The sequence below is a fragment of the Sinocyclocheilus rhinocerous genome, unplaced genomic scaffold (genome assembly GCF_001515625.1).
Source record: "Sinocyclocheilus rhinocerous isolate Xijiao unplaced genomic scaffold, SAMN03320098_v1.1 scaffold934, whole genome shotgun sequence".
Classification (NCBI taxonomy): domain Eukaryota; kingdom Metazoa; phylum Chordata; class Actinopteri; order Cypriniformes; family Cyprinidae; genus Sinocyclocheilus; species Sinocyclocheilus rhinocerous.
In genome coordinates, this window is record NW_015658752.1 from 881,113 (window position 1) to 902,289 (window position 21,177).

General features: G+C 34.7%; 2 protein-coding genes across 2 annotated transcripts in view; one reads left to right on the forward strand and one right to left on the reverse strand.

Annotated features, from left to right (window-relative positions):
* Window positions 1–246: 246 nt before the first annotated feature.
* Window positions 247–8,273, reverse strand: LOC107722904 (putative sodium-coupled neutral amino acid transporter 11). The gene is made up of 12 exons (XM_016531404.1): window positions 8,137–8,273; window positions 7,925–8,045; window positions 6,929–7,003; window positions 6,288–6,422; window positions 6,108–6,173; window positions 5,344–5,450; window positions 4,549–4,628; window positions 2,899–2,969; window positions 2,656–2,817; window positions 2,425–2,537; window positions 720–851; window positions 247–627 (listed from the first exon to the last, which is right to left on the reverse strand). The coding sequence occupies exons 1-12, from the start codon at window positions 8,221–8,223 to the stop codon at window positions 337–339; spliced, it is 1,440 nt and encodes a 479-aa protein (XP_016386890.1). The 5' UTR covers window positions 8,224–8,273; the 3' UTR covers window positions 247–336.
* Window positions 8,274–20,463: 12,190 nt separating this feature from the next.
* Window positions 20,464–21,177, forward strand: part of LOC107722897 (sodium channel protein type 2 subunit alpha-like) — a 44,670-nt gene continuing 43,956 nt past the window's right edge. Inside the window, exon 1 of the mRNA XM_016531393.1 lies at window positions 20,464–20,730. Within this exon, the coding sequence (XP_016386879.1) occupies window positions 20,464–20,730 (267 nt within the window). The remainder of the gene's footprint in view (window positions 20,731–21,177) is intronic.

Sequence of the window (21,177 nt, forward strand, 5' to 3'; positions counted from 1 at the left end):
ACTGACATTTTGGCCATTTAGGCCAAAATCAAACTTGCACATCACATTCAGCTAAAGATTATCATTGAATAACTTAAATTTGGGTCTGTTCCTTACATAAAGCTACTGTATGGGTTCAAATGACATATACATTTATGCTTTTATACGTTTACAGTCTTCAAATGAAAATTGGCGAGTATATAAAACAAGAACGTAGATCTAGAAGGTACATCACATAATAAAAAATAAAAAAAACTATTGTTTTTATGTCATTTCTTTAATACACCAATTGCATCAACAATTTATCACTAGAAAACGGCATATGAAAAGATTCCAGTGAAAATGACAAACTTAATGTCAGTCAGAAAATGCTGACATTGTGGCGTTAATAAACTGCAGCCCGCTGTTCGGTGAAGTGGTGCTGGGAACGGAGGTGTTGGAGACGGTGCAGTAGAACAGCTCTGCTCCGTGTGAACAGTCCTGAGGGAAGAGCACCATCATGATCAAACCGATAATCATCACGAAAACACCTGCCGCCAGGATGATGCTGGGGATGAGGTTTTCACCGCGAAACCAGCGGCCGTCCGAGAGCTTCAGGAAACAGGCGGCGGGGAAGATGAACATGAGGGGTATGGCGCTCAAAACCCCCTGAGAGAGACACAGAAACACAACATTTACACACATCTCTGAATGACTGACTGCTGCTTCATTGATGTTGATGAAACAACAGGAAAACTCACATTCAGTTCCAGTACAATACCCAGACAGTCATAAGAGAGCGATATGGCCGTCGCCGCTGATACGATCACCAAGGTAATGATGACATGCGTGGTGTTACTGAGCTCTCCTTTAAAAAACACATTAGAGATCACCTGGAAAAAATATTGACAACATCAAGAAACAACCAACTTTAAAGAAAGCTAATTAAATACTAGAACAAGCCTTTTTAGTACGTCACACTTTAAAATGTAAAAAACATTGCATATGGTTGACAGGATGACTGTAAATGCATACAGGAAGCTCTGAAAAATTAAATCAAGAGTCTACAGATTTTGACTATTTGTTGCACCAAGTTAAAGGAGGATATTAAATGCCTTTCAGTTTTTCTTTTTAATAAATAATAAAAAGTGTTAAAACCAGAGTACTACTTCACATTATTATGTGTTATTTTAGTATCACTGAGATACTATTATAGTTTTTATTTATATTTTGAATTTGCCTTTTTTATATTTTCCAGGTTAATTTTAATTTTGGTTAGTTTTAGTCATTTTGTTGTGTGTTTTTGTCATTTTTATACTTTTATGTTTATTTATGTTTACATAGTTTCTATTATTTTGGTTTTAATTTTTACTGAATGAAAAGGAGAAATGTTGCCTTAGCAACTAGCTGAAGTACAAATAGTTTACATTTGTTTATATACTGTACACTGTAAAAAAAATTCCGTAAAATTTACGGTAAAAAAACGGCAGCTGTGGTTTTTTTTGCAGTGTACATTTTATTTCAGTTAACGTTTATTTTATTTTACTTTACGATTTTTTTTATGGTTTTGTGTTAGTTTCAATTAACTATAATAACTCATAAGCATTCAATTAATTTAGTATTTAAGTTTACAAATTTTATTTTTATATATCAAACAAATATATACAGGTGCATCTCAATAAATTAGAATGTCGTGGAAAAGTTCATTTATTTCAGTAATTCAACTCAAATTGTGAAACTCGAGTATTAAATAAATTCAATGCACACAGACTGAAGTAGTTTAAGTCTTTGGTTCTTTTAATTATGATGATGTTGGCTCACATTTAACAAAAACCCACCAACTCACTATCTCAACAAATTAGAATACTCCATAAGACCAATAAAAAAAACAGTGCCACAAACTGATCACCTCCATGCCACGCCGAATTGAGGCAGTAATTAAAGTAAAAGGAGCCCCTACCAAGTATTGAGTGCATGTACAGTAAATGAACATACTTTTCCAGAAGGCCAACAATTCACTAATTATGTTTTTTTATTCATCTTATGCAGTATTCTAATGTGTTGAGATAGTGAGTTGGTGGGTTTTTGTTAAATGTGAGCCAAAATCATCACAATTAAAAGAACCAAAGACTTAAACTACTTCAGTCTGTGTGCATTGAATTTATTTAATACACGAGTTTCACAATTTGAGTTGAATTACTGAAATAAATGAACTTTTCCATGACATTCTAATTTATTGAGATGCACCTGTATATAAAATCAGTGTCCCCAATACTGCTGCAATTCCCATCACAACAAGTATTGTAGAGATCAGTATATTTATGATGGAAAATCCACTTAAAGGTTGATCAAGGCCATGATCAGATTTTCATTTCAGGACATTTTTCAAGCTTTCAAGAAGTCAAAAGTGCCCCAGTTGAAAAATCACCCATTCTGTATATACAGTAAAAGCTTAAATTATCTTACCTCACGGGTTACAAAGCACTCCAGAGGGAACGTGGTGATTATACTGACGCCATAGCAGAATCGACCGAATGTAGCCAAGTTATCATTCCTGCAGTAGTTCTCGAATATATCACCTTGGACAAGTAACACAACAGGAAAACATGCAATTCTTTGGTTGCTTTTTGTACCATATGGCACAGATTTATCAAAGTAATAAGTGCAGATATTGTGACATTATTTACAGTAATTTACCTTGTGTATAACCAGTAAAAGTCACATAACCTGCAGCAGCAAAGACAACACTGACTAGTACAGCTGAACCCACAGATACATGAGTGACAAGAGACCAGCTGCTCAGTGTGGGCTCCCGCAGCGACCCGTAGATCATAAAGCTGTTGTGGTGGCAGATAAAAGCTGAAAAATATGAAACATGTCAAAGTTTGGATTGAAAAAGGTACTTTAATTGAAATATGTTTACTGAAAGTAAAACCTCACCGAAAGACATGACGGCAACTGCCTGAATTGCATTCCACCGTGCAAACACCCATGCATCATCTGACGCAGGTCTGTGGGTGAAATAAAAATGTAGTTATTCATTTTAGAAATAACTATTTTTGATGTTTGTGCATGACTATGCAAACACCACTGCCAGGGTGTTTTGAGTGTTTTTACAGGGTTTCTGTAAGTTTTATGAAGGTAAATTGAAGAATTTTTAAGACCTCTTTAAGACCAATTTAAGAAAATGTAAGGGATTAATTAAAGGAAACACGGGACTTCAATATGTTCTCTAAATGTAAATGTATAAGGAGAATATAATGATGGGAAAACAAGTTTTCATACCCCATTGATAGATATTTGTTCTTGTTTTAAAGCATAAACTCACTTAATTTATACAAAAAAAAAAACACAAAAACATCTTCATTTTGCATCTCAAATAATTGTATTTTGATTTAAGGATATTTAGATATTTGTATTGGAATACAAGTTTAAAATACTGACAGAAATGTTTTTTTGTTTTTTTTTAAGTGCATGCAACATTTAATGCCATGACTTTATGAATTTAAGACTTTCTACTCTATTTTAAAGTTCCCCTATTATGGGTAATGAAAGGTTCATATTTTGGTTTTGGGAGTCCCCAACAACAGGCTGACATGCATGCAAGGTCAAAAAACACTTTCATTGTCTTATAATATGCATTTATTTTTACCTTACAGTATGCATTTATTTTTACCTTACTTGCTCAATGACTTCCAAACGATTAGCTCAACGATTCATTTTTCCAAACCCCTCCTTTGCGTGACGCTAATCTGCGGTGATTGGTCTGATTGGTCGACTTCATTTCCATTTCATAATAAAAGCTGCTTTTGTGAGCGCAGTGCTGCTTTGTGTACAGTGTTACCGGGGAAACAGCTGTTTTTACCGCTCCAAAAGCGGCATCTAGTGGCAAAGAATGAATTTGCATTTTCATTCAGACCAACGCGAAAATATGGAAGCCCGTTTCCGAAAAACGACTGGTTTCAATGATTCAGAGTCGACTCTTTCTTTTGAGAGACAATAACTTTATACACGGTGCACTTTCAGATTTAAAACTTTGCAGGGTGTTTTCATTCACTTAGAGCTGCGTTACACACTGCATGAAAGGTAATTTTCAAAAATCCAAAATAGGGGCACTTTAAGACATGTTAAGGCCTTAATTTGTGGAAAGCTATTTTTTAAATGTTTTTAAGACTGGCAGAAACACTGTTTTTAGCATGTCTTAGAGTCAAGACAGCCACATTTCCAAATCTCTATGATATTTAGGTCTCTAGAAACTGTATTGTACTGATTTTTTGCCTGTTTTTTTATCAACTCAGTGAAAAATCAAACATTCAATCTGGGTTTCACAAGGGTTAGGGGTTTGCTTCATCATACATCACAAAATATGTGTGTATTGTTTCACTGCATTGTGACACTATGTACATGCCTTGTTATACTAAGGCCAAAAATATGATGGAAAGTCAAATAAAAAAATTAAGCTCAGTGAGATCATTTCTCAGAAATGAGTGTTTAAAGGGTAAATCATTATCCTGAGCTGCGGTCGGCAAACATCTGCATATGGTGGATGGTGTGAATGAATGCACACAGACAGAGAGAGAGATTTTATACATCTGTGGTCCTAGTGTCGCTGCTCTCACAACCATTGTGATGAGGATGGCAAGAGTCAAAAGCATGGACAATAAAGATACCTGGAACAGAGGAAGGGAGAGGGTTCATTACTGTCCGTTTTAACCTATAAAGCTTACTGTTTCATCTTTGATTGTTAAATTTCTAAGGCCTCTAAATGATCAACATGATAAAAACTTTGCTGAAATACATGTACACAATCTACTACATGCCTTCTGTTGTCTGATTGATAGCTTAGACATTTTTTCCAAGTAAAAGTCATTTTAGTATAGTTGTACAAATGTCCACCTTCAGCTCATGCTTCACATATCTTGAGTTCAATCTTTACTGAAATTTTTACTGATTTTTATGAAGTAAACATAAGATGAATAACTTTTACGTAGTAATATTTCAAGATGAACACCTACTAGACTAAAGGAACGTAAGTTTACTTTATTATTCATGTCATCCAGACCCATGTGATGTTATTTTTCTGTGAAGCACAACAATGACTTGGCTTCAAATAACTTGGAATGTAGCACACAGGTCATATGGACTATTTTTTATGAAGCATTTATTATCCTTTTTCGTCTATTTTAAAAGCCCAACATAATCAGACAAGGTGACTGTTGTATGAAAAAACTGTCTACAGAAAAAACAGACATGAGAGTAAGTAAATAACAGCTAAATGACAGGTGAAATTATTGGGTGAAATATTAATTTAAAGCCACAGATCACAAATGATTATATTGAAAAAAAAAATTAAAAAAAACCTGGTAGAAGTAGGTAATACTCAACCTTTCCCAGCTTTGCTATATCTCTATAGAGAGACAGCGGGAGTGTAAACAGAAGAGTGGACATCATTATTACAAAATGTCTCTCTGTAAGAATGTTTCCGGGACCAACTGGAAAAACAAAGAGCACACATGTCAGGTTTATGCTTTTATCAGAAGTAAGAATATGGCATCTATACCCAAGATGAATTAATTTAATTTGGACAAGTCATGTGTTTATTGTACTATGACAACATGCTGTAGCTTTTCAGAAACATATAAGGCAAACAAATTTTCATATGCTTTTACAGTACATAAAAGTCTTAAAGGCATAGCAGCAAAAAATTAATTGTCATGTGTGACGAGAGGGGCGGGGCCGAGAGCCGTGGGAACGGAGCGAGGCCGGTGGAGTAAATGCTAATGCGCGACACCTGCGCCACTCACCGGTCTCGAGTCCCACGGAGGATCTCCGGAAGGATAAAAGGAGGAGTGACGACAGTGTTGGACGAGGGAGGACAAGGCCTGGATTTTATTTTGTGTTTTGGTTCTGTTTGTGCGCGACAGTCGTCCGCGAGGGGCTGTCGCACTATTTTGTGTTTATTTTATTATTAAAGTTTTGTTTAAATGTTCGCCGGTTCCCGCCTCCTTCTTCCCATGACTACGAACTGTGTTACATCATGATAACTAAATTATGACTTTTTAGTGCAAATAGACCTCTGGGACAATAAAAAAAATAAAAATGGAATATTATGACCTCTTTTTAAAAGTATGTAATAATAACCAGCTCACCTCCTTGAATTCTCATAAACACTTTGGTCAGCGTATCACCTGTGATGATATTGTAGCTGATCATCGCTATATGGGACACAATAAAGGCAAAAAAATATCTATTCTTCAAAATCTCACTTCACCTCACAATATTTATTCAATAAAAGGTAAGGATAGATAGGAGATGTCTGTGATAATTACCAATGAATGGGTAAAGAAACTGTAGAGCCGACACGATCAAATATCCAATCTGGCCAAATGTGCTTTGAACCAGAGACTGATAACTGTGAGTCCCAGACAGATTCCCTCCTCTGACCAGCAGGATGATGGAGTAATCTGCCGAAAGAAAAAAGAATACATTTCTCCACATTTAAACACACACCTTTTTTTACTTATATACATATATAAAGTAAAACAAAATGCTCTTAGACATTTATTTACTATGCTCCTAGACAGTACTGTGTAAAATACTTCATGCATTGCTTACAAAGAAAGCACAACAGTCTTTCTGTGAAACAAAAATGCAAACATAGGGTGGAATATCTGAGCTGCTCTTTTTCATGGTGAGGAAAGCATTACAAAATATATTTATGGTGAAATATTATGGAGATTAACTGTCAAAGAGACAAAAGCGCCGTAAAACTATCATAGCACCACAAAACTATCACAAGGTTGTCCATATGAATAGGTTACATTTTTCTATGCATTTTCATTTTAATACAAATTATTGCCTAAACTTTATTCTTGTTTAGGCTTCCTTTGTAACCAGTGCATGCAAGTGTTTTAACCCATTACTTTGATCTAAATGCAGTTAACGGCTCATGCACATTTGCAGTGCATACCTGTGATGAAGGCAACCAGAATAAGCAGCAGGAGACCCATTGGGAGGCCGGCCTGACTCAAGGAATACGGCAAACCTTGATGAATGAAACCAAGAGATCAGAGATGTGGAGGATGTGAAATAGATCAAAAATGTGACAACTAGCCCCAGTCTCCCCTACAGGAAAAAGATCTGATGACTAACTATCTTTTTTTCTGATCAGGCAGGTGATAGAGCACAAAAATAGCTACTGACAAGAATGCATACATTATATATTTATTGCTGACCTTTTCTGGACCCTAAGATATATCATAGGACCAGAAAAATATTTGTTCTTTTTTTCCTGCAGCAGAAGCATGTGAACTGACTGTGGCTGTTCTACAATCATATGATCCTGCACCGCGTGGAATCTAAGCCCCTTCTCACATCTACTGACCTAGTAAAATATTTACAAATGTGACTAATAAGAAACTAATGAACATAATAGCATCCAAACATCATCAAGCATGCTTTCGACTCGAAGAACAGATTTGATTTTCTATACAGATATTGCACTGACTATTGCAAATTATCCTGTTTGATTTAAAAAAAGTAAAGGACAATCAACCAAAATATCAAAAAATATACACTGGCAGCCAAGAGTTTGTACAGTCATACATACTATATATAAGTATACAGCCTAGTGGGAAAGTATTAAACAAATCCATTGTACACTATATTTTAGATAATAAAGTATCACTGGACATTCTCTTAACCAACTTTATGAGAAACACTTACAGTATTACTGTAAAGGAGTTCACATGTACACATGATGATGCTTTTCCCTCAACATCCCCTATAACTAATCAATTTAAAATAATAATAATAATTTTGTAACAAAATTTAAGCATGCATTTTTCAATATGTTTTAAGTTTAAGAGGAACATATATTTTGTTCAGTGTGTCTGGTACTGCCTGTATGTATTTACTCCGTTTAAAATGATACTATTTTTTAGAAGCATCGATAACAAAACATTACCTATGATTCCAGATCCTATAATGGAATTGATGAAATTAAATGAGGCAGAGGATATCGAACTAGTTCCACTTTTCCCCATGTCCTTATGTGAAGACAATAAACAATCCCTGTCACCGTCCATCTGTAAAAGACAGAAACTCACATCACAGGCATGTTCAATATATCTCAATATATCGATTACTCGTGAATGATCAATAAACATGCAAACACACCTGTTGAACTGTACCGCTTTCTTCTCTTCTGTGGTTCTCCAACACCCCTTCTGAGATGTTCTGCTGCACTAGATGGATGTTCCCCATGTCATGGACTCGAGCAGCAGTAAATGTGCTCCACCTGATTCATTCGGTCGACCCACAGAATAAAAATACGCCTCTTACTGCTGCGATACAGCATCGGCTGCAGGCTGTTTGAAAAGCTGTTTCTACATGAAGAGCTTAATCTGTGTTTGACACAAAGCCTGTTAAACCGTATTATAGCTGCTAGATGAACATTTGCTCAACAGTCTCACTTTATTGGGAAATAGTGGAAAGTAACTGAACTCGATTCAAATGCACATGGGATAGATAGATGGATAGATAGATGGATGGAAAGATAGATAGATAGACAGACAGACAGACAGACAGTCAGACAGACAGACAGACAGATATAGATAGATAGATAGACAGACATACAGAGAAACAGATATAGATAGATATAGATAGATAAATAGATAGACAGACAGACAGACAGACAGACAGACAGACAGACAGACAGACAGACAGACAGATATAGATAGATAGACATATTTTAGAGTGTACAGACAGACAGACAGACAGATGTTCATGATGAACATTTTTATTATGTCTATATAGGTTTTTTTATTAAGTTTTAGTTTTATTTAATTTGAGTTATTTCAGTACTTCAACATACAAAATGGAAATGAAATAATATATATATATTGAATGTATTTATATATATGTACATGTATATGTGTGTGCTCATACCTTTTGTTCTTTTAATATTTTGAATTGTTTTTAGCTTTATTTTTTTGTTTTCATTTAAATGTTTAGTTTTGAAATAGTAAAACATTAGGTCTATAAAGACACAAACAGGGATGCAAACATAGCTATATGCCATATGTGCTGTAGTTTACACAGACAGACACAGTGTTTGTGTGCCCTGCAGATTGTCGAGTGCTGCTGAGCAACGACCCGATCCAGTGACATCTGGATGATCCTTGAGCAAGTGTCCACAATCTGCGTGAGAAAACATATAACAATGCACAATTTAGATACAGTAGATACATCAGTTATGTGCATTGAGTTATTTTGTTATATTATATATTATGTCATTAAAGTTTATGACATAATTTTAGTAGTCGTGGTTCATGGATAGGCCCATTTTGATTATCTTAACTTTGGACCTTGTTTTTTTTTACCATCTGCATTGCTATCGGTGGTTATTAGTATTTTAAGAATTTAAATAGTTCAGTTAGGCTGGTAAATTGAACAATATTTGTTCATCATATATCTTGTGAAATATAAATAAACTGTTTTATGTTGTCTTACATACTGTTATGAAATGTAAATAAACACTAAGTCAAAAGTTTAGACACCCTGACTGAATTTATATTTCTCAAATATGTTTAAAAAAAAAACGTTTCTGCTAAATGCTTGAAGTTGAAGTTATTCCTGAAGATAAATATCAATTGTGTATTTATAAAGCATTTTTAATGGATGAGTGGACCAAGTAGTGAAATAAAAACACTGAATTCTGGCAGCCAGTTTTTCTTTCTTTCTTTCTTTCGTTACATGTAACATTTCTGTAGATAATGAAACCCAGGTGAAAAAAGTGCACTTCCATAATGTACTTAAAATGTTCTATTTTCACACACTAATGTTGTACTTAATATACTAAAAACTATTCCTTAGTACTTCTTAAAACAAACTTAAATTTATCTAAGTGTACTCAACTGTGCTATTTTGGGACATCATGAATACGAACTAAAATGTGCTTTTAACATACTATCTCTGTATTTAAAAATGTATTTAGTTAGGCTACCACTTGTAGAAAAATGTATGAAAAATGTATGAAATGTATGAAAACGTGGTAACTAAAATTTTTAAATACAGAGATTTTTATAAAATATTTAGATGATCTTAAGCATAACTTAAGAAGTACTAAAGAATAATTTTCAGTATATTAAGTACAAAATTAGTACGTGAAAATATAGCACTTAAGGTACATTATGGAAGTGCACTTTTTTTTTTTTACCTGGGAACCCAAACACTGCTTATGTGATTTAATCCACTAGATGGCGCCATCAGGCTTCGCACCTAGTTACCGGAACATTGAGTAAACCTTCAAAATTGCTTTGCTCAGCTATGACGTTTTTATGAACTCGCTTTAAAAAGTCTGTAGTACGCAAAGTCTATTAAAAGGTACCTTTTTCAAGGTAAATGTAAATTAAATTAAATGGTGCTTCATAGAAGGATTATTTTTATTATTATTATTTTAGGTTATTTATTTTCTATATCAGGGTAACCGTGTTGATATTTTACAGTACTGATGTTTTATTAAAGAAAACATAAGATAAAATGACAAAACTGTCTTTGAATGTCTTTTTACCTCAAGTCATCTAAAATCTAACGGTATAATAAGGAAAAGAAAAAGAAAAAAGTAGAAATAAAAAAGAAAATAAAGACAACATACTATATCTTATTCTCATTTAGTTTTAATTTATTTTGTTTTATTGTCAAAATGTGGGTATTTAAAGACAAGGGGTGGGGCAAACAAAACACCATTATGAGGAAAAAAACGCATACAGAATTAAATCAAAGTGAAAACGACGTGTTCTGAAAATGTAGGACTCCTACTATGGCGAAGGTCACGTTTTTAACATTCATAAGCGAACGTTCTCTATTGGACGGTTACGATGTGACGTCAGCACAACCTAATAAATATTCATGAGGCAAGCCATTGCTATCTGAAGGTGGATACGGCAACGTTACCATGGCCTACTTAATATTCATAAGCTCAGTCTCAGGCATAGTAGGATTGGTGATTTCGCGCTGGGTTTAATGAATAACCGGAAGCGCTCATCTCCGTGGTCTCAAGCGCTTCGCTTTTTGATCAGTCTTCTGCGATTATTTTTTTTCTCGTCGAAAATCCCTTGGAGTTTACTTAGGATTAATTTTCCCCTCATGTTGGCAGAAATTCCCTGATTTTTGCTGGAAGATGGTGAGATGGTGAGTGGATCATAAAGTGCTGATGAAAGCTATTAAAAATTATGGTCAATAAAAAAATGCTCCAGGTTATAATTGAAAGCAAATAACAATACAATGTCTGATGCATAAAAGAGTTAAAACCCAGGGTTTTAAAATGAAATCCGAGCTAGTCTGAGCTTGATTGTGATTATACAGTAGCAAAAGTCAATAGCATGCTTCGTTTTTAGATGTTCTCATTCAGTTGACAGAATGCAATGCAACATGCACATTCTCAACTCCTATTTTTTTCCCCCAGTGATTCATATAAGTAGTTTAGTTGGCTGTGATAGGCTTACTTTTCTGTTTCTGTATTACATACAGTAAGTCATTGTTGTCATAACAGCATCAGATGCAAAAGAAAAAAGTTATTTACATATCTGTACATTGATTGGTTTGGTTTTCTGACATCCATTTATAAATGTCAGCACTGGTCTAGACTGCGCCACAGGTTTTGTGCTTTAATTTAACGTAGAGCATTTTATAATACTTCTAATGCATTTGATTAATGCAATGTTGAAACGCCTATAATCTTGAAAACAATTTATCCAAGCGATCATCCTCTGCTTGTTTTTATTTTCGCGCCGTGGTTTTTAAAAAAAAATTTTTTTTTTGAGAGATATGTCAACTGTCCTAACCCTGGTTGACGCCCTGGAAATCCTATTTCCAGTGATTGATTCTTGAATCTGCGGTGGAAGAGATGATGCCACCGGATAAAAATTGTTCATTCAGCTCACACGAAGTTGCGTTTCTGTATTAGACTTCTAAACCGCGTTTAATTTGACTTCGGTAATGAACTATGTGTAGGTTGATTCATTTCCCGGAGTCGGTTCTTTCGAACAGTTCATTCTAAATAGCTCTCGTCGTCACGTTGTCCCTTCATTCCGTAGAGGCATAGGCTTTCAGTGAAACCATATTAAAGCAAATTTGCCCAATTTCTGGTTATAAATGCATAATAATAATAAAAAGAACATTAATAATAATATGTTTTTGTAACAGTTCCATTATGTTTTAGATCCGATTCGGCTCACACAAACAAAATTTTACATAAATTAATTTACATAAAATGAAATTGATTTACGTATTTCACATCCATGCATGTTTTGTTTAGTGATGTTGTAGTGCATTGGTTTATGAGTCAATGAGATAAAACAGTCATACAAATTCGTAGTCCTAAACAAACTTATGCCCCAGTCAAATTTTCTTAAATGGAAAAGGCTTTTACTGTCAGTTCACTCGCCAGTTTTTGGATATGAGTTCATTGAGCTGTTGATTCGAAAACTGCTCTGACTCGTGAATTGATTTAAGTCCGATGTGCGAACGAATAGTTCATATTGGTTTAGTGAATCAGTTCATTAAAAGATTCGACTCAAAAGAACGAATCGTTAGCGAATTGCTTAGCTTCTGTTCTCCTTTCCAGCAGCTGATTCGTGTAGACGAGATGATGCCACAGCATTGGAACAGTTTTATAGAGAACTAAGTTTTATTTGACTGCAGCTGATGGAACAGTGGTTATTTAGGAAGAAAGTAAGGTATGGTCAACCTTCAGAAAGATTTGATCACAAATGAAGTCATTTATCGCGCTCGAGTGCATTGTAAACCACCAAAATCGCCTCATAAATCGCTTCATACAGGTTAGATTTAATAAAAGAAGGCATGTTCTTCTGTTCCGCCCACCTCAGCTGAACACAATCGTCTAGAAGGCGCCAATTTAAATTAAATCAAGTATTTCTCCACAGGCAGGCAGACAGTCATAATATAAAGGCTTTCTTCACCAGTTACATTAGATGAGAGAGACCCACCTCAGCTGAACACAATCGTCAAGAAGGCGCCAATTTAAATTAAATCAAGTATTTCTTCACAGGCAGGCAGACAGACAGTCATAATATAAAGGCTTTCTTCACCAGTTACATTAGATGAGAGAGATGGTGATGCTTGCATTATAATATAGTGGACTTATTATTTTTTAATGGAATAATACGCAGAAAATGTCTCTACGACTTTACATAGATATCTGAAATAGCTAGTGCTTGCGACTTTGTGCAGAAACTCTTCGCCTGTCAATCATTGCGCTTGTCCAGGCTGGTGGGCGGGGTTTGTGGCGCGAGAATTCAACGGCTAAATCTACAAAAGACTGAAAGACAACACAAGTCATTTTGCTTCTGTAATTTGATATATTTCAGAGTGAATATTCATTGAGTGAATACCTAAGAGGACGTTATCTTTCAGGAATTGATTAGATCTTGAAAAGTGGACATTACCAGAATAGAGTCAAGTGGTCGGAGATAAGGTGTTGAAAAGTAAGAAGGATTGTTGACATTAGTTAAAGAGGTTCCATATATACAACTATTTTCTATTTGAAATATATATTTAAAATGAAATTTATTCCTGTGATGAAAAGCTGAATTTTCAGCATAATTTCTCCGGTCTTCGGTGTCCCATGATCTTTCGGAAATCATGCTAATATGCTGATTTGCTACTCAAGAAACATTTCTTATTATTATTATCAACGCTTAAAACAGTTGTGCGGCTTTTGTGGAAACCGTAATACAGTTTGTTGTCAGGGTTCAATGAATAGAAAGTTCTGAAAAAAAAAAAAAAAAAGTAATTTTAATTAAAACATTGTAACAATGAAAATTTCTTTACTTTCACTCTTGATCAATTTAATGCATTTTGCGAAATAAAATTACTTCGTTGTTTTAAATAATAAAAGTGTTACTGGCCTCATTAAGGCCAGCAGTGTAATTAAGAGGGTAAGAGTCCATTTTAATTTCACATGCTTTTCAAATGTAAAGTGTAAATTGAGCACCCATATTGGCACTGATTGTTGTTAGTATTATGGATATGCATTATATATAATTTGCATATTATAGTAGAGCTTTTAAATGGCTCTTAAGATTGAAATAGCTAGTTGTTTTTCACATTCTGTTCTGTTCTATACGCAAAGTATCCATATTAAAAAGCATTATAATCTGACAGGAGACATCAATGAATATAGGCTGTTAGATCCATTACTGAGCTTGGTTACTGGTTTGTGATTCAGAGGCGGTTTGCTAAGTGCTCTTGGAGGTTTTTGGTTTCACTCCAGCATATATCCACACTTGGGAAACTTAATGTTTTTCCTCACAAGGCAATGGGAAACACTTGAAGTGCCTGACGTGATGGCTCTGATTGAATCTGTTTGTGGTTGTGGCTTTACTTTTTGTTGAAAAAGCTCAGTCTGTTTTGGACTGTGTGGCGACAAACAGAGAGGTGGGGAGATTTGCATAATGTAAACTGAATTGTTCATTCAGACAAGAATGTCAACAGCTGAAGCAGCTGCTCGCATTGCTTAAAATTGTTTCCAGTAATACAAACCTTAGCTTTTCTTTCTGTTCTTGTGTGTATTAGTGCTCTCCTGACAAACAAACCAGGACTGTGTTCCAGCTTTTAATTGGCACAGGTTGTTTTATTTGGTTCAAAGAAAAATGTGCTGGTATAGCCTCACATAGAGTTTTGACTGTTTAACTGAGCCTTTAGAGAGACTTTTAACTTACTTATATTTTTGACTTAAGGTTTAAAAGTCGATATTGCATTGTATTCTATATAGCCAAGAACCACCTGCTAAAGAAGGTCTTATTGATATGTGAAGCGATTAATAATAATTAGTTTCTTTAACATGCTGTTTGTGAATTAGGGCTGTCAAAATGACTGAAAAACTAAATTCGAATTTTCTACTTAAATATGATAAAAATTCGAATTATATTCGAATTTAAAAGGCATAATTTCAGTTAGGGGGAAAAAAAGCTTTTGGCTTCTCTCCTGAGGGCACTAGGGGACGCATCGAGCTAAATATTATGCACGTTTCTTCAAAGCGTAATAAAACAACACGACTATCTTTGAAAAAAATGGGCATAATGTTTAAAATAATGTTTATAAACCAATTATAATTAAGTTGCAACATCCATCTCCACACTGATGCTCTCGTTTTCCGCAATATATTGAATGAACAACGTAGCAGCGCCGCATCTAGTGGGTTCAACTGGATAGGCTAACAAAAGCATTAAAATGCAATGACACTTACATTGTCGTCACATTTCGTGCGCCACTGATAACCACCTGACGGCTGACACAGACCTAAAATTCGAATGCGGATTTTTTTTTTTTATTCGATTGAAGATTTGCCCTATGGTGAATATCTATCTGTCTGTCTGTCTGTCTGTCTGTCTATCTATCTAGATCTTGTCAAGCATATTTAGATCAAGAATCATTAAATGACATTAAAAGACTCACAGTGCAGTTCCCAAAATACTAATTAATAGTCATTTTATATCTTTTACCAGTCTTTGCCAATAACCTCCAAACTGTCAACTGTAAGCAAGAAGTTTTTAAACATTTAAAATATAATAAAATTTAGTATGATCAGATTTTCTTTTATATATTTTTAATAAGTGCAGGTCATAATAAGTATGTTGTTTCATCTTTACATAAATAGGTTTGTTACGCTGAACGACAATGGAAATTATTTTACACGTTTGATATTTTATTTTCACAAAAGTTATTTGACACATTAAAGTAGACACTTTACTTGCATTTTTATGTATATAAAATCACTTTTCTAAATTTTATTTGATGCAGACACCAAAATGGGACTTTACTTTGACCCATAAAAAATATAAATATTTTATTTATTTGCTTTGTTATAATGCTTTGTATTATAATCTTGTAAATGTGAAACCTAAATTGTATGATACAAATTATTCCAAGACAGCGCATCATATAAAATCAACTGATTTTAGTTTTTATTGTGTTATTTTTTATTTATGTTAGTTTCAACTATATATCAGACAGTTATTATCGGTAAGAATAATAATAAAAAATTATATATACAGAGCTTTACAGATCATTCCTCATAACATAACAGTCTAATGCACATACGGTTTGGTTTGTTTCTTGTTTTTCTTGCTGCCCAGTCAAATTTCTATTGAGTTCTACTCAACGAACGAAACGGTTTCTACAGACTGATAAAGAGCAGATCAGCTGGCATTTGGTGTGGGGACCTCAGTGTTCGTTGTCAGGTGTATTTGTCTTGTAGAGGAGTCAATATGTCATGAGGAGAGATTAGAGACTTTGAGCGAGGGTAAGGTTGCTGTTGTCGATGGTAATCGTGTGATGAATATCATGAGTAACCTCAGCCATCGTTTAGATGTTGACTCGTGGCTCTGTTTGAAGTTTATTTTGGCTCTTGTTTGGAGAACCGGGCCTGTCAGTCAGCTACTCAAACTCTAATTAAAATGAATGCCGTGTCTGCTGGGAGTACAGATGCGGTCAACAACCTGTTAATCTCTCAGAGGACACGATGTACTACCTGCAGATAATAATCTGGATTTATTACATCCTTAGAGTGCTGCTGAAGATGGCATCTGTTGCAAACTCTTCATGGTTGGTAACAGGCGTGCCGGTTGACTTACAGACTTGTTGAAATCAAATTTAGATACAAAGTAAAGAAGATTTTAAAGGGAGAAGTGTTCTTAACTTTGTCAGACGGGTCTATTTCAGACATTGGTGAAATGTTGTCTATAATGCTCATATAATCTCTAATATTAACAATAACTGCTGAACCCTTAAAGACAGACTTGGTTTTGTTGAATCGATCTGTTCAGATTAATTAAATTTATTTTTTAAATAATCATGTGCAATAGTTGAATTTGTGGTGAAAAACTACATTACCCATGATGCTTTTCAGAAAGTTCCACCAATCCGAGAGTTGCAGCAAGCAAAGCTTGCCAAAAGAGATCTTTAGCTCTGCCCACTATGCCCTCAAAAAAAAAAAAAAGGTTAACACATTCTTCTGCCTTTGTTGGATTTTCAAATATCTTTTGCTTCAAATAAAAGTTTGTAATGTTGTGATTCTCCTCATAGTTTGTTGGATTGGTTCATGGCTTATAATGCTTTAAAGGTCCCATATTGTCAAAACTGAAATTTCCTGGCTTTTTTCACGATTACTGAGGTCTAGGGGCTATTTAACTACCATATAAGTTTCAAAAGACTTTTTAAAAACCCCATGGATGAAATGAATGAGAAAAATACCTCCGGAACCAACACCGATGTGTGTTGATCATCTAAACATTTAACATGCTATATAGAAATTAGGGATGCACGTATCGGGCCCAATACTGGCCTCCTGTACTCGTACTCGTTAAAATGCCCCGATACCAAACGCCGATACCACACAGCATGTGATAAGCGCCATATTCAAACAAAGAAACACCGACAACAATCGGTGCATCCCTAATAGAAATGTATTGTTTGCTGTTCAGTTTAATTGTGCTGCCTATGCAATGTCAAAACAGTTATTTCAGACATATCAAAACACTACAAAAATCAATAAATATGAACTAGATAATACAGCGGGCTGTATTTGTAGTCTGCTGGCAGAGGTCCTGGCCTGTTTTTAGTCCCAGTGCATCCCCGCTGCTACTGAAAGCACATTGAAATGCAATTAATCATTTGTCAGACTTCAGACAATCAGACATTTGTCAGTTTTGGAATAAAAGGAGAAGGAAAAAATTAAAGTTTACTGTACAATTCACAGTGAAAGATTTTTCATTTGGTGGTTGTGTGGCTAATCATACAGCATTTGCATTTGTATTACTAAAATTTGATGGTACCTGTAAGGGCTACAACTGTACCACAAAAGTTTTTTTTTTTCTCCATTTCTCCAGCTCTTTTTACAGATGGGTTGCTTTATGGTCAGTAGAAAAGCACAGGACTTGTTTCTTCAGATTTTGAGAAATTATGTGGAAAATGGATTTAAATGTAGATTAAGTGGGACCAAAATGTTCACTCTAAAAATGCTGGGTTGTTTCAACCCAACTTTGGGTTAAATATGCACTAACCCAACCGTTGGGTTATATTTTTACATTAAATTTTTAACCCAAAAGTTGGGTTAGTCCATATTTGACCCAAAGTTGGGTTGAAACAACCCAGCATTTTTTTTAGAGTGTTGCATTAACCAAAAAAAAAGTTTTTTTATTGAATTGTAAAAATGTGACACATTTGTTTGCAGATGCAATTTACTTAGATTTTTGTATTTATTCAATGGCATTTAGAGTAAGTGTCTAAATACTTTTTGGCAACACTGCATTTGTCTTGTTTAGACAGAAAGTGCAAGACTTGGTTCTTAAGATTGTTTTTAAGAAATTAAGTGGAATTCTGCAAAATTTATTTTAAGCACATAGTAAAATGTATTAAATACGACCAAAAGGTTGCATTAACCAAGAAAATGGCATTTATCAAAACATGACGTATAATTCAAATTGCTTTTTGCTTCAAATCTACTTTACTATCTTTCGCACAGAAATGGATACTAATAGGGACTGGAAGGATAGAAAAATGGAGGGAATTAATTTTTAAAGGGCCCCTTAAAAATAGACCAGGAGAGAGACGTGAGTAAGGATTCGAGAAGATAAATGAGAGATTCCAAGTGGAATAATTCATGGGATATTGTTCATTAAGTTGGGTGAGCAGATTGCAAGACAGAATGTGTCTGTTGTGTTTTTGCCTTTGTGAGAACAGGATAAAACGAAAAAAGGCCAAGAAATGTAAAGAATACAGTTCTCTCACATCTTACACCTTTATTGGCATTGATGGTTCCATGAAGAACCTTTAACATCCATGGAACCTTTCCATTGCACAAAAGGTTCTTTATAAAGAAAAAAGGGTTCTTCAGATTATTAAAAATGTGGAAAAAAATTGTTCTTTTAAAAACTGTTCACTGTGTTCTTCCTGGAACAACAAAATGGTTCTTCTATGGCATCAATGCAAAAAAAAAAAAAAAAGCCCTTCAGATTTTTAATATATAATAGTTTTTTATACTAAGCATACTAATGTTTTGCTCATTTTTGACCATTGTTGTTTTCCGACCAGGATTCTGATCTGCATCCCTTTCTTTCCTGCGTGATTTGTGAAGTCTGATATCTCAAGGAAATGATGTCTCCTCTTAGTGACCCGAAGATAGATTATGATACGGTAATGCAATTAGGAAATTATATCTGATAACGATTATTAGTATTACAGAGGAAATGTCTGGCTGTGTTTCTCATGTGTGGCTCCACTGTTGTACCAGGTTCTCCTGCCTGATTGAGCATGTGCTCTTTGCTGGTTTATACTGTGTTTGATTTCTGGTGTGAATGTGGTCTTCCCTCAACAAAGTGCAGAGTTGGTTTATCACTCTTGGGAGCTTGTAATGTTGAGGGTTTTCCAGTGAACACCTATTAGAAGAGATTTTTTTCAGTGGTTGGGCCTATAGTGATTTATCTGAAATAAGAGAAATCATCTCCTCCTTCACTAATTGGTCTTGACGCCCCATATACTGGGAAGTGACCGCACTGATTGAGCTTGCGAACACATTGATTGCATGGCTTGCCTTTTTCCAGCTTTAAAACATTTTACAATAGTTGAAATGCATTAACTATATGCAAATGTGTCAAAAGGGGCATCTTTTTGTAATGTTTTGAGCTCAACATTATGTGCGGCATTTGCAACTGAATGGTACAGAATATGTTTTTAGAACAAGTTGAACTTTAACATAACACTAGTGACACAGAAACATAGTAAGGACATTTTTTAAAATAGACCATGTGACAACAGTGGCTCAACCGTAATTTTATGATGCTACGAGAATACTTTTTGTGCGCAAAGAAAACAAAATCTTTAATCAACAATTCTTCTCCAATTCTAAAACTGGTTGGCTGACAGAATTTTCAATTCCGGGTGAACTATCCCTTTAAAGTATATTTATTGGTAATTAACATCATATGACAGCACTTTTTTTTAAAACTAAATTTCAATATCGTGATAACACCGTATACCGTGATAAAAGCATTAGCAATTAATCGCAACATGAAAATTTGATACCGGCATATCCCTACATGAAATGCATGTAAATAAAAATGTAAAAATTGCTCATATACCACGCTCTTCTAAGCTAGTTGTAGGTTTAAGCTCCTCTAAGTCGTGTGGGACTGTGTTTATTTATTTGTGTGGCATACATAACCCTGATTCCTCGAGAGCTCTGTTTCTGATAGCAGCTGATGGTTTTGAGTATGGCAAGGCGTGTCCATCACTTAGGATGCTTTTTCTCTTTGTGGTTCCAGAAGGATGTTATAGAAAGCTAACCATACAGTTACCGATCACATTTCATGTGTTTCTGTCCCTCTGACTCAGTCTTTCTCTCTTTCTCTATGGTTCTGCCAGACGTGTAACTGTTCTCATGCAGACGTGTAGCGAATCACTCTGAAGGTTCAGGATGAGAAAATGGCACATTCGTTTACTCAACCAGGACCTAAAAGTTTCCGTAAGTTCACTCGTGAATCACTTAAGGCCATCGAGAGCCGGATCGCTGAGGAGAATGCCAGGAAGTCCAAGGACAAGCAGGAGAGAAATAAAGACGATGAATGCAGAAGAAAACCCAACAGCGGCCTGGAGGCCGGGAAAAATCTGCCCTTCATATACGGAGACGTTCCCAGAGGACTGGTGTCCACACCACTGGAGGACCTGGACCAGTTCTACAGCAATCAGGCAGTGAGTTTGGATTTATATTTCTCAACGAACCCATGAGAGTCCACAAAGGTACTGCGAGGGGTCCAAAGCATCACCCTAAAAAATCTGAGATTTAAAGTCTTATTTAAATCTTAGAAAAAATGTAATAGAAAGACATGGAAAGAAACTTTATAGATGTTTTTGAAATTTGAAACATGTAAAATAAAAAAATTATAAAATGTAATGTAATAAAAAGCTGTTTCGTGGTCAATAATCAAATTTTCAGCAAATAATGTTTTCAAATGTAAATTCAGAAGAATCAATCATATTCTCTGTTGTTGTTGTTGTTGTGCATTTTTATTTATATATTTAATTATCTAAATATAATATTAATATAAATATAAAGGTGTAATACATTTATAATATAAATAATAATAATTATATTAAATATATATATATATATATATATATATATATATATACACACAG

What these genes read in the sequence shown, in the direction of transcription:
- LOC107722904 (XM_016531404.1), bottom strand. Translation starts at nt 8,223, where the DNA reads ATGGGGAACATCCATCTAGTGCAGCAGAACATCTCAGAAGGGGTGTTG. An exon ending in TATAGGATCTGGAATCATAG is followed by an intron (nt 7,004 to 7,924) that starts GTAATGTTTTGT and finishes TCATTCATCAAG; the next exon opens with GTTTGCCGTATTCCTTGAGT. An exon ending in GTTTATGAGAATTCAAGGAG is followed by an intron (nt 5,451 to 6,107) that starts GTGAGCTGGTTA and finishes TTGTTTTTCCAG; the next exon opens with TTGGTCCCGGAAACATTCTT.